We start from the raw sequence: 11562 nt of genomic DNA on the forward strand, positions 1-11562 counted from the left end.
CATATTTCAGGGGGTGGTTGCAAAGGTGATATCTTTGGATATCACATATATCCAAAGAAATCTAAATATGATAGTGATTTATATGTATTCTTATCCACTTAAAATATATTATTAAACTGTTCTTTCACATTGAGAAATTTGTTGATAATTCCTCTCTTTGAATTCATATTTCAATGAAAAGTCTACTTCTTTGCATTTTTCTTCAACCACCTTAGATTAGATTGGGAGCCTAATCTTCCCAAATGTAGTGAAAACACTAAATGCCTGCAATTCAAAAAAAAAAGAGCAACCATAGGAAAGCTAAAACATTGTTGATATTACAGTGTTTTTTAAAGATAAGTTCATGAGCTTCTATTTTAAAGAGTTTATGGAGAATATACCTTTGCCCCATGATGGACTCAGCAGGTGAGATAGAAACTAGCAATTGTTAGGCACCTACTCTGCACCCAGAAGGAAGGACGGAGGTGCAGTGTTCACACTGGGCTGTGTGCTGCCGTCTCTGGTGCAGTAACCAACATCTCAGGGGGACGAGGCAGGCAGTTGGGTCATTCTCAGTGATGATTTTCATACCTTGCATTCTTATTTCCTTTTTCCTTCTCACCAACATGAGAAAGGCCTAGGATGACGGTTGTTGATTAAAATTACTAAATATAAAATCATATCCCCTGTTCCCACCCAACCAGGGAAATCTGAGGCGAACAGAATTCAGGTGCTTGTGAAGGAACATTGGGGAGGGGACACCCTTGACAAACTCATGCTGGTCCAACAGGGATGCAGGAACCCAAATCCGGGCACGGTGTGGCTCCGCTACACCTCCCAGGGCCCAAAGCAGAAGCGAAGAAGTCATTCTGATTCTCACTTGTCTTCACACTTCTTCCCATCAACTCATGGATAAATCCTATCAGGCCAACCTCCACAGTCCCTCCCAAGTCTGTCCATTTTCCTCTGTCCCTACCGCCACACAGTGCTCTAGCCAACCCACCATCTTTCTCCAGGACCAAAATAGTCTCCTAATTCATCTCTCTGCTCCCACCTCTGCCCCACCCCCACCCCTAAGCTCTTTCCTCCATGATAGCCAGCATGATATTCCAAAGGCACAGATCGGATCAGAGCAGCCCCTCCACCAAACCATCCTTGACTTCCCATTGTTCTCAGGATAAATCCCTACCTCTTTTGCCGTCTCTGAAGCCCACGTCCTGACCTCCACCTAGCCCCGCACCTCATCTCCCACCAGTGGGTTCTGGCACCAGGTTCATTACTTTGAAGGGGGTACCAACGCTCCCTGCCTACAAAGACAGCCCAGTTCCCACTCTGCTTTCTCCTTTCCGTTACATTAGCCACTTTTTTATGTATTCTTCCAGGAAGCGTCCTCTATCGGCTCTACCTAAGAAGGGTTCTACCACCTCTTCATCACTCCCCTCTGTTACTCCACCCTGCTCCTTCTCTTCAGAGAACCTAAAATTATCTATAATTGTGTTTGCTTACGTATGATCCCTTTTCCCTCAACATAACCTGTAAGAGGGCAGGAACCATACCAGTGTGTGTTCAGCCTGAGCTCAGAGCCCAGCACAGCGCCGGCAACTGGAAGGGACTCACTCAATACCCACTGGGCTCCAGCCCCCGCTCCCACGCACCTAACCTCGTGGAGCAGTGGTGCCTCCATCTTGGCGGAGCCTGAATGAGATGCTAATGTATGCAGTACACTTTGGAAGCTGTAAAGTACACTCTAACCATGTAATGAATCACTCCTGCTCCTCCTCGGGGGAAGGAGGAAGTGCAGTCACAGGGAGCCAGGCTCTCACAACTGCCAGGTGCTTTCAAGGCTTTTCGGTGAAGTGTGGGCTTCAGACAAATGGGGAATCTAGCAGGCCGCTCTCTGCAGTCGGCTGCCTCTCCAGCCAGCGCAGATATGAGAATAATTAGCGTTCCCAGAGTTCCCTTTCACGTCTAAAGGATGATGCGGTGCAGTCTGCTGCAGTCTCCCTGCGCTGCGCCGGGAAGCAGATCTCTGTGACAGGTGTTTCTATTCAGGCCCCTTCGCTGCTGCTCCTACAATACCCGGCGTGTCGGTTTCCATCAGACTCATTATGTTCAGGTGCCAGGTGAGAAGGGCTTTCCCATCCTGCGATTGCAGCCGGTGACCACGGAGCCACTGCATAGCGCCCACCCGCTGTCATCGCTCCCTTAATGAACAGCCGCTCGGACAAATTCGAGTTAGCAGAGCCAGACCTTTTATTAGCAGCCAGAGAATAGTCTGTAATGGAGCAATCACTCTGCCCATGCATCTCTCCAAAGGAAAACATTCTTTAACTTGTCAGGGCAGTGCAACCTCTTATTAGAGGCAATAGCAAAGCCAATTTCTCCGTTCTTGCCACTAAGGGATTCAGGACATGCCTCACTGTAGACCCTAAATGAACAATCCGCCGGGAAGGGGAGCTGAGCCCTCGGGAAACGGGCGGAACCGTGCAGGGAGCAGAACTCATATCAAAGCCGGGCCCAACCTGGGCGCTCACATTTTTCAAGCCCCATTGCCTGTTCCTCCCAGCGCCCTTGATCATCACGCTCTTCGCTAGGGAGAGTGACGATGGTGCCAGGATCCACCGATCTTCAGAGACACCGACTTTTCTTCTCTGGGCTCCTTTTTATTGACCTCATGATTTCAAACGTTAGCCTCTAGCAACAAGGAGTCAGGGGAGTGCTAGAACCCTTGGTGGGCCCTGGCAGCGTGGCTCGGTGGTTGAGTGTGGTCCCATGCTCCAAGAAGTCACGGTTGGATTCCCGGTCAGGGCACATGCCCAGTTGCAGGCTCAATACCCAGTAGGGGGTTGCAGGAGGCAGCCAATTAATGTTTCTCTCTCTTCCTCTCCCTTCCACTCTCTCTAAAAACTATATATATGTATATATAAATGAGCCCTTGGCGGGATCCTTCTGAGTATAAGAAAAGCCTAAATCTTTAAGTACAAAGTACAGTTGGTCCTGAGCAGCCCATGCCCATTAGGGGAAGGGAATGGAGGCTCCCGATTATGGAGCTTCCTGGAGGAAGATGCCAAGAGGCGTCCCCTGATGCTCCCATTCATCCAATGCCCCTGCTCCGCTGAACTCACCAAGTCCACCCATGGTAAGGCGTTGTGACTTTAGGTGCCAAAGAGAACACTCCCACCAACTGTGGAAAAACGGAGAAAGAGGCGATGTTCTTGCGGGCCGCCTGCCTGGTTTCTCTCCCGGGGTGCCTCCCCCCACTTGCTCTGCCTTAGATTTTCTGAAAGCCCCATCTCTGGTGCCCAGCTCGCAGCTCCGTGAGGAGACGCCATGAGAGGCAGTGGCTGTGCAAGATCTCCACCCGCCCCCACCACGTTCTTCTTCGGTCCAGAGCCGCGCCGGGATGTTTGCTGTACTCTGCTGTTTGACTCAGGAAGGGCACTGGCTGTTTCGCACCAGATCAGCCGGGGAGCCACATCCTGTAATGAGACCAGAACAAAGATAAACAACGCGCCGGGGAGATGCCTGAGCCAGAGCAACAGCAGGTGCGCCCTTGAGATGACTGAGCCAGGCACAACGGAAGGTGCACCGTGAGCCCCGCCCCCCCGCCGCCCCGCCCCATGGCAACCCCCAGCAGCCGCCAAGGGCAATGTCGCTCAGGTGGCCGCATCTCCCGTTAGATCATCAAGTCAGCAAACATCTCTAGTCCCCTGGCCGCGCGTCAGGCACTCAGAGCGAGAGGAAGACCGCACTCCCCCATCACGGAGGGTACAGCCTACCTCAGCTCTTACACATGAATTCCAGGGTAGTAACATGTTCACAGTCACTCCATTTGTAACTGACAGAGCCAGGATTGGAACCCAAGTTCGTTTTTCTTATTTCAAAGCCTCCCCCTTTTTCAGCTGTACCCCACTGCCAGCTCTTATCACATTGCAACATAATTATTTGTAACTGATTTTCAACTGCTGTTGAAATTCATTTAGTTCCACCTAACTTAACAGGCAGGGCAGAGACAGGTCAGGCTGTAAAAGCGTATTATAAAAATATGAACATGAATTAAACATATTTTATGTATTTAAAGTAAAAATGAAATTGGTTTATCTCTGCGTGATTTGAGTGACGGTCATCTTTTTTATGCTGTTCTATATATATTTTTTTAATTTTCTAAAATGAGATTGCATGGCACCTATCTTTTTAAAAATTTATTTTTAAAATAAAAGAAAATATATAGGAAAGTGCTTTCTAGACCATAAAGGGCTACTAAGTATCAGCTACTAAGTTAATTGCAAGGTGATATGGACTAGGTTAAAAGCACATCTACTCGACCTTGATAGTTGGCGTGGAGAAAGGCCCCTGCAAGGAGTTGCTCTCTGAGGAGTGAGGCCGTGGCTCTCAAGATCACACTAGCTTGGATCTGCTACACCCAGCTCTGCCCAGCTTCACCTGAGGTCACAGAGCAGTGGATGCCAGCGCCGCGTCCGGTGCTGCGATATCTCTGCTGGCAAGCCCTCATCTTACGGGTCTCACTTCTTTCTGTGGAGCATTGCCCAATGGTGCTCTTCACGCCTGTTCCCCGCCACCTTCCTGCAAGGAGTCCTGTGGAAACTGGGCTCTACTGACGCCTTGCAGGTGAATGTGGGCCCAGCTCCTGGAGCAGAGGGTAATGGTGAGCTCACTGCTGAGCCAGGCCTGGAACTCCATCTCGGGTGGAAGGAAGCTTTCTTTTGTCTCCTTGGAAACAGCTCTGCTAAGAAGGGCCGCCCCTCCCATCTCAGGGAGGCCTAGCAGTCTCCTCACATAGACCTACTGACCTTGGACCCTCCGACCCCTTCCCTAGGCCCCTCCCCAGCAGTTCAGGAGAGCAAGGAACCTTCTAGGAGTTTCAGTCTCGCAACTCTGGGACTTCACATTTATCATACATCAAGGTAGCCAAAGGCATATATTTCTGTCTTTTTTTTTTAATCTTTGCTGTTGAAAGTATTACATATGTCCCCTTTTAGCCCCCATTGACCTCTTCCAGCCCACCCCTGCCCCCCACCCCAGGCCTTCACCACACTATTGTCTATGTCCATGGGTTATGCATATATGCACACAAGTTCTTTGGTTGATCTCTTCCTATCCTCCCTTGCCTTCCCTCTGAGATCCGTCTGTCTGTTCCATGCTTCTATGTCTCTGGATCTATTTTGTTCATCAGTGTATTTTGTTCATTAGGTTCCACATATGAGTGAGGTTATGTGATACTTGTCTTTCTTTGACTGGCTTACTTTACTTACTATGATACTCTCAGATTTCTATAGTATCTTAATCCAAGGTTCCTTCTGGACACGTTATATGAGCACATGCCTTCAAGCTGTGTGCTTGTGGCTGTGAGGTGAAATAATATTTTACAATAGCGTTATGATTTTAAAGGCACGTTCTGACCAGCAGACCCTGAGCAATGGATGAATGATTACTCTGACACGTTTGCTGTGAAAGACAGGACTAAGGGACTGCCTGGCTAAAGGAATCAGACAGCCTCGATCATAAAGATTCCAGTAAACGCCCAAGGGTCTGCACGTGCACAGACTTGTTTGGAAAGGTTAAGGAACAGTTAGGGGCAGCTGCCTTTAGCCAAACTCCCCTAAGTCAGAATTCCGATAACCAGGGCGGGCCGCCTTCAGCCCAACCCTTTTTTTCGGAATTTTCCTCCTTACAAACTTTCCAATCAAGTCTCCTGTGCTCCCGCACAGTCATCTCATTTAATCTTCACGGCAGCCCCATGGGAAACATGTTATGACCTACTTTGCTGTGAGGAAACCAAAGCTTAGGCTGGATGGTAAGCCAAGATTAAGGTGCAAGACTCAGCCCTGGCACGATCTCCTTTCAATGGCACCTTCCTCCCATGTGATCAAAAGAAACAGAAAAAAGCAAGATTCATTGGCTCCCCCAAGGTCACATGGCTTACAAATGGCAAAGCTGGCTGACAACCAGTCTTTTTAACCCCAAACCCACCATCTTCTTACCACACATCACGTTTCACTGCAAGTCACAGTGAATTCTGCCCCTGGTAGGTTGTCGAAGGTGAATGGCAAACAGGAGTTCTCTGCTCTGGAAAGAGCTGGTGTTCTTGAGGACATACACATTCCCCCTTCCTTCCCTGGACTCCGGACTCCCCGGCACAGGCTCTGTGCGGCCCTGCTGACATGGTCTTCTCTCCTACAGGCTGTGTGCTAGTGGTGTCTGTGATCAAACAGCTGGCTCAAGTCCACAACTCCACGGTCCAGGCCTCCATGGAGAGACTGTGCAGCTACCTGCCGGGTAAATATGGAAAGGGGCCTGCGGGTGAGGGCCCCCTCTTTTTTCTCACTCGTGGGTCATCATGGTTCATCATGGGTCGTCATGGGCCATCATTAATGAGTTTACACCCTACACATGCCTGCAGAGGAGAAGCTGATGTGTTACTTCTGTCTATTGATATTCTTATGGGGCTCATGGAAATGAAAACAAACACAAGAAAATCACTCCAGGAAGTTTTATCCTCTGGCATCCTTTTCCCATCATGGCAGAATAATGGTGGTCAATCATGGTCAAAATAATGAACAGTTCTCAATAATGTTTGCTCATTTGACCACATACACATACCCAGATGCATGCGCATACCCAACATGAAGCATTAGGCTGAGAAGACAACTGATCTCAAAGCCCCAAAGGGGAAAGTAACCTGGGAACATTCCATCCATTTGAACTGGATCTCAATAAAATCCCTTATGCATCCTACAAAAGAAGGAGCTGATTGGTGGTTTAAACAAGTCACATATTTGTTTTTCAATCTCAGCAGAAAGAAAATATTCTTTTATCTCTTAAAGATACTGTTAGGTGAACAGTCACAATGTATAAACTTCCTTCACAGTCAAGTTTTCATTCATTTCATGTTAAGGAACTAATTCATCAGGGATGCCTACATTATTTTTCCTACGTAAAAGTAGTTGGACTGAAGGTGATTATATCCTTGATTTATGCAGCATGCGGTGCCAATCACACCAGTGTTTTCAGAGACTTTCTTGCATGCAGTCACAATATGCATTCACAAGCTCAACTTTTAAAATTCAAAACTGAAGACTGGGAGAGGATACTATACAAACACACGTGTTTGCCATGTCCCAGATTGGCCATGGCTAAGATGTTGACATACATCAGGTCTTTTTTCTGTTGAATTGGGATAACCTTGAAACACCCTTTGGTCTCCCCAGCCACCAGTTCCATCTGCCCGCCTCTCTGGAGGGAGCCACACACATGAACTTAACGGGTCTTGTTCTTGTCAAGTTGTATGCTTTCACATTTTTTTGTATGAATCTATACCCAATGAATAGTATTGTTCTATGGGTGACTTTTTTAACTTTTTCTTGGTAAACCAAATGTAAAAAATTACACAAAATAAATGTATACTTGCAAACATAGCTGAGGTCAAGAAGGAACAGATAGGTAGCCACTCTGGAATCCCCATCCACATACCCCATGCCATCATAAATCCCTCCTTCTCCCTAAAAGAATCTTACTGTAATCATTTCCTTGCATTGCTTTATAGTGTTATCACCCAAGTGGGCATTCCCAGATACCGTCATCTTGACCAGTTTTAAAATTTTTGATGTGTCTTTCAAGTCTATTTTAATCTACTAGCTTCCTTCTCATCCCTCCCTTTTCCTTATAATTTAGCTGGAATATGCCTTGAAGAGTTTCCCATAGTCTGGATTTTGCTGATTGCACCCCTGCAGTATAATTGAGTGTGTTCCTCTGTGCTCTGTATTTCCTGAAATTGGCAGCTGTGTCCAGACACTTGATCAGACTCCAGTGTGATTTCTTGGGTGAGACTATAGTGTGTGTTTTCTTTCATCGGGAGGCCAGCAGACGTGGTTTTCTCTCTTCTCTTTTTGTGATGTTAGCAGCTGTTGACGCTCAATGACCAGACCTTTTAGTTCACAGCGGGGTGCAAAATGGTGCTATTTTCATCTCTCATTTATACATGTCATTTAGTAACTGAAGTCTGTTAGAGACAATTCCCCTCCTCTTCAGAAATATTTTAAAGGCATGTTGCCCAGAGTCCCTAATGATACCATTCGTGCCAGGGAAGGAGGATAAATACTCAATTCTTTTGCTTTATTTGCCAGTTTTCAAACAATTCGCTGCCTTTCTGGTATCATCCCAAAGTGGTCAATTGGCTTTCTTTAAAATGTTATTATAAACTCATGAATTTATACATATCTGATGAGTTAGGGTCTCTTTTACTTTTGAAGCCCAAATTGTCCTTTTGAAGCCCAAATTGTCCCAACTTTGACCAATGGGACCCTCTTTAGTTGGCTCCTGAGGCCTGTGACGTGGGCCTAGGTCACCTCACTAGCTGGTATGACAGGTGTCCCAGCCCTGCCCTGTACATTGCCAGCCGCAGGCTTGACATTCGTCATTTCCCTTAGAAGCCCTGGTTTCTTTAGGTGGAAAATAATATTTTAAGACCACAATCTGGGGCCTAGAAATGCTCATTGCTATTGAGTTAATCATTCTTCTCTTCGGTAGACACTCAGAGAAATCTACATAGATGAAATATGTAATTTTAAAATAATTTACATATTTCTGTTGCGTTCATACTGACAGTTGGAATTGAAATTCAGGACTACAGAAAATTTTTCTTAATCTGTGCTCTACATAGCTATAACCTGCTTCTTCCCGCACTCTGAGTCCTAATTCTCAAGGTCAAAGGGATTGATAGAATTAAAATAGTCCATAATTATTCACTTACCTATCCCTCACTGCACACGGAACAGCCTCAGAATACCAATCCTCATACGACTACCATTAATATGTTTTATAATCATTGAGAGCAGTTAAAATTGTTTTCTGCCCATGCTTTTCCCATTTCTTATTTAATCATCACACTGTGTTATCTGAGCATATAGTCATTCCATCCAATACCCATTCCCTTCACCCTCATTTCTTATTAGTGTCATCAGCCGCTCTGTGATGGATGGTCACCATCAGCCCTTCAGAGGATGTCTGTCTAGTTGAGTTGTTGCCTCGAGCTCATGCCTCAGGAAGGGCTCATGGGAAATATTCCTTGAATCCCTTGCATGTTTGATAGCAAGCTGTCTGTGCCCTTTATATTCAGGAAATAAAAATCATCGGCACACAATTTTTTCCCCTAAGTATCTTAAATATGTTATTAAAAGGCATAATGATCATCTAATTTTCTCTTTCTTATACGTCTATTTTTGCCTAGAAGTTCAAAGGATTATTTTTCTTTCTTCTATACAATCTAGGCTTCTGACCAGAATCTGTCTTGGTGCTAGTTGCTGTGCACTGATGTTTTGAGGCACGCAGTGTGCTCTCTCAGTTGGGGGTTTCAGATACATTTCTTACAATCTCAGGAAAGTTGTGAGTATTTGTTCAGTTGCTTTATTTTGTTTTGTTCTTTTTCTTCAGGGACTCCTATTATTCCTATTTTGAATCTTCTTTGCCTACCTTCGATATTCTGCCTATCTCTTGAATACTTTTTATCTCTTCATTTGTTTTATATCACATTTTTCCTCCCTTTCACCTTTCCATTTCTCCTAAGACATCAGCATTGCCTTCCCTTCTTCTGTTCATTCTAGTGCAGACTTCATTTATTTTATAATCTTGTACTCCTCCCTGAATTCTTTTTTCCATGTATGAGTTTTCCTAATTCTCATTTCTGTTGTTCTTTCATGTCTATATCATTTTAATAATGCTTCTTAGCTCATTTTGGAATATTATGTTTTAATCCCTTTTGGAATGACTTTCTGGCATGCTTTTGCTATCTGTGGGGATTTGGTTCTGTTCCTTATTCTTTTTTTTTTCTTATAATAACTTTGTATGGGTGTTGACCTAGATACATTTCTGTTGCTCATTTTTATATGAAATTAGTTTTCCAACACTGTTAGAAAAAGAAGTGGTTTGGGGTAGCTTTTCTAAATGCACAGAACTCTTGCTTCCGCTGTTTCTGTGTGTGTGTGTGTGTGTAGCGGGGGGCGGGGGGGTGGGGGGGAGACACCTTGCTTTCTGAGATTGCCTGACTCTGTTCCCCTGCCCACTTTTTTCTGGTTTTCTCTTTACATGGCTTCTGTCCTGCTCAGTGCTGGCTCCAGGCCCAGCAGCTCCTCCTCACTGTGCTTCTGTCCTAGAGGGCTCCGCTGGGTCAGGTACTTGCCTGTAGGTGCCCGACCCCTCCCGCTCTTCAGTGCTTCCTGCCTGGAGCCTCTGTGCGCACCTGGGCTGCAGCGGGCACAGCCCTCCCAGGCCCACCACCTTCCCAGCCCACACCTCCGGGTTATTCGGGGATTCTCCTGCTCTTGGGTTTATCTGACATCCCATTGCTGCCCTCTACGTTCTCCCACGTAGACATTGCTAACCTACAAGGCATGTGGCTCTGTATGGTTTACCTTGTCTGATTGTAGGTCAGGGTACTTGGAGATACCTAGTTCTGTTGTAACTATTGTCTATGGTTTTTGGTTTTCCTATCCAGTTTCTCTCTCTCTCTCTCTCTCTCTCTCTCTCTCTCTCTCTCTCTCTCTCTCATCGTACCGCAACAGCCTCTGAAATTTCCTATTATGAGTCAGAAGGAGCCAAGATGGTGCCCTGAATACCACCAATCTTGGTTTGAATTATTTTATGTCAGAGAGAGAGAGAAATTGTTCGAGATTCAAAGAAATTCCAAATCTGCTGCCCCAACCATCATCTTTCCAGAATCCTCCCTCGTGGGGGCTTTAAGTTTACATCAGTGCCCACTGTGCATGCTGCTCTGCAGCTTCTCTTTTCCATACGATGTTTGAGAGTTGCACACATTAAGACGTACAGCGCTAGGTCACGCCTCCTAATCTCCCTATAGTTCTTCTCCTTATCAATGGCCTCGATCTTATCTATCCACCCTCCTATTATCAGACATTCACAACTTTCCTTTATATCCCCACACCTGTGAATGAAAGAACACACACACTCACACTAACATGCACACACACTTACGCACACTAACACGCACGCACACTTACGCACACTCTCACACACACACTCACACATGCACACTCACACACATACACGCACTCTCACACATACACACATATACACACTCATACACACGCGCACTCATGCACACTCTCACACACATGCACACACACACATACACACATATACACACTCATACACACGCACACTCTCGTACACACACATACACGTGCACACACACTCACACACATACACACACATGCGCGCGCGCACATTTCTAGTTTCACCAGAAGGAAAGCGAATTTTCTCTGCCTCCCAGGCAGTCCTGCAAGTTTATCAAAGAACAGCCTAATGTCGGTTTTAAATCAGTCTGCTCTTGGCCAAGCTCTCTCTCCATTAGCAACACCTGAATGTGCTTTCCCCGGGACTCTGACTGTCACATAAAGGTCTAAACTCTCAGCATGGCGCACACTGAGACTGCACACCCGCCCCCTTGCAAACAAGGAGACTGCACCGCGCCCCACTTCTGCCCCTGCAGACAGGGAGACTGCAGCCCCCCCACCCCCACCTCCCTGCAGACAGGGAGACTGCAGCCCC

The 11562-nt window shown here is 46.3% G+C and overlaps 1 protein-coding gene across 1 annotated transcript in view; it reads left to right on the plus strand.

Annotated features, from left to right (window-relative positions):
- Positions 1-11562, plus strand: part of AOAH (acyloxyacyl hydrolase) — a 112999-nt gene that overhangs the window by 26976 nt on the left and 74461 nt on the right. Inside the window, exon 2 of the mRNA XM_006757197.2 lies at positions 6181-6276. Coding sequence (XP_006757260.1) covers positions 6181-6276 — 96 coding nt within the window. The remainder of the gene's footprint in view (positions 1-6180; positions 6277-11562) is intronic.

This window comes from Myotis davidii, unplaced genomic scaffold, assembly GCF_000327345.1.
Source record: "Myotis davidii unplaced genomic scaffold, ASM32734v1 scaffold573, whole genome shotgun sequence".
Classification (NCBI taxonomy): domain Eukaryota; kingdom Metazoa; phylum Chordata; class Mammalia; order Chiroptera; family Vespertilionidae; genus Myotis; species Myotis davidii.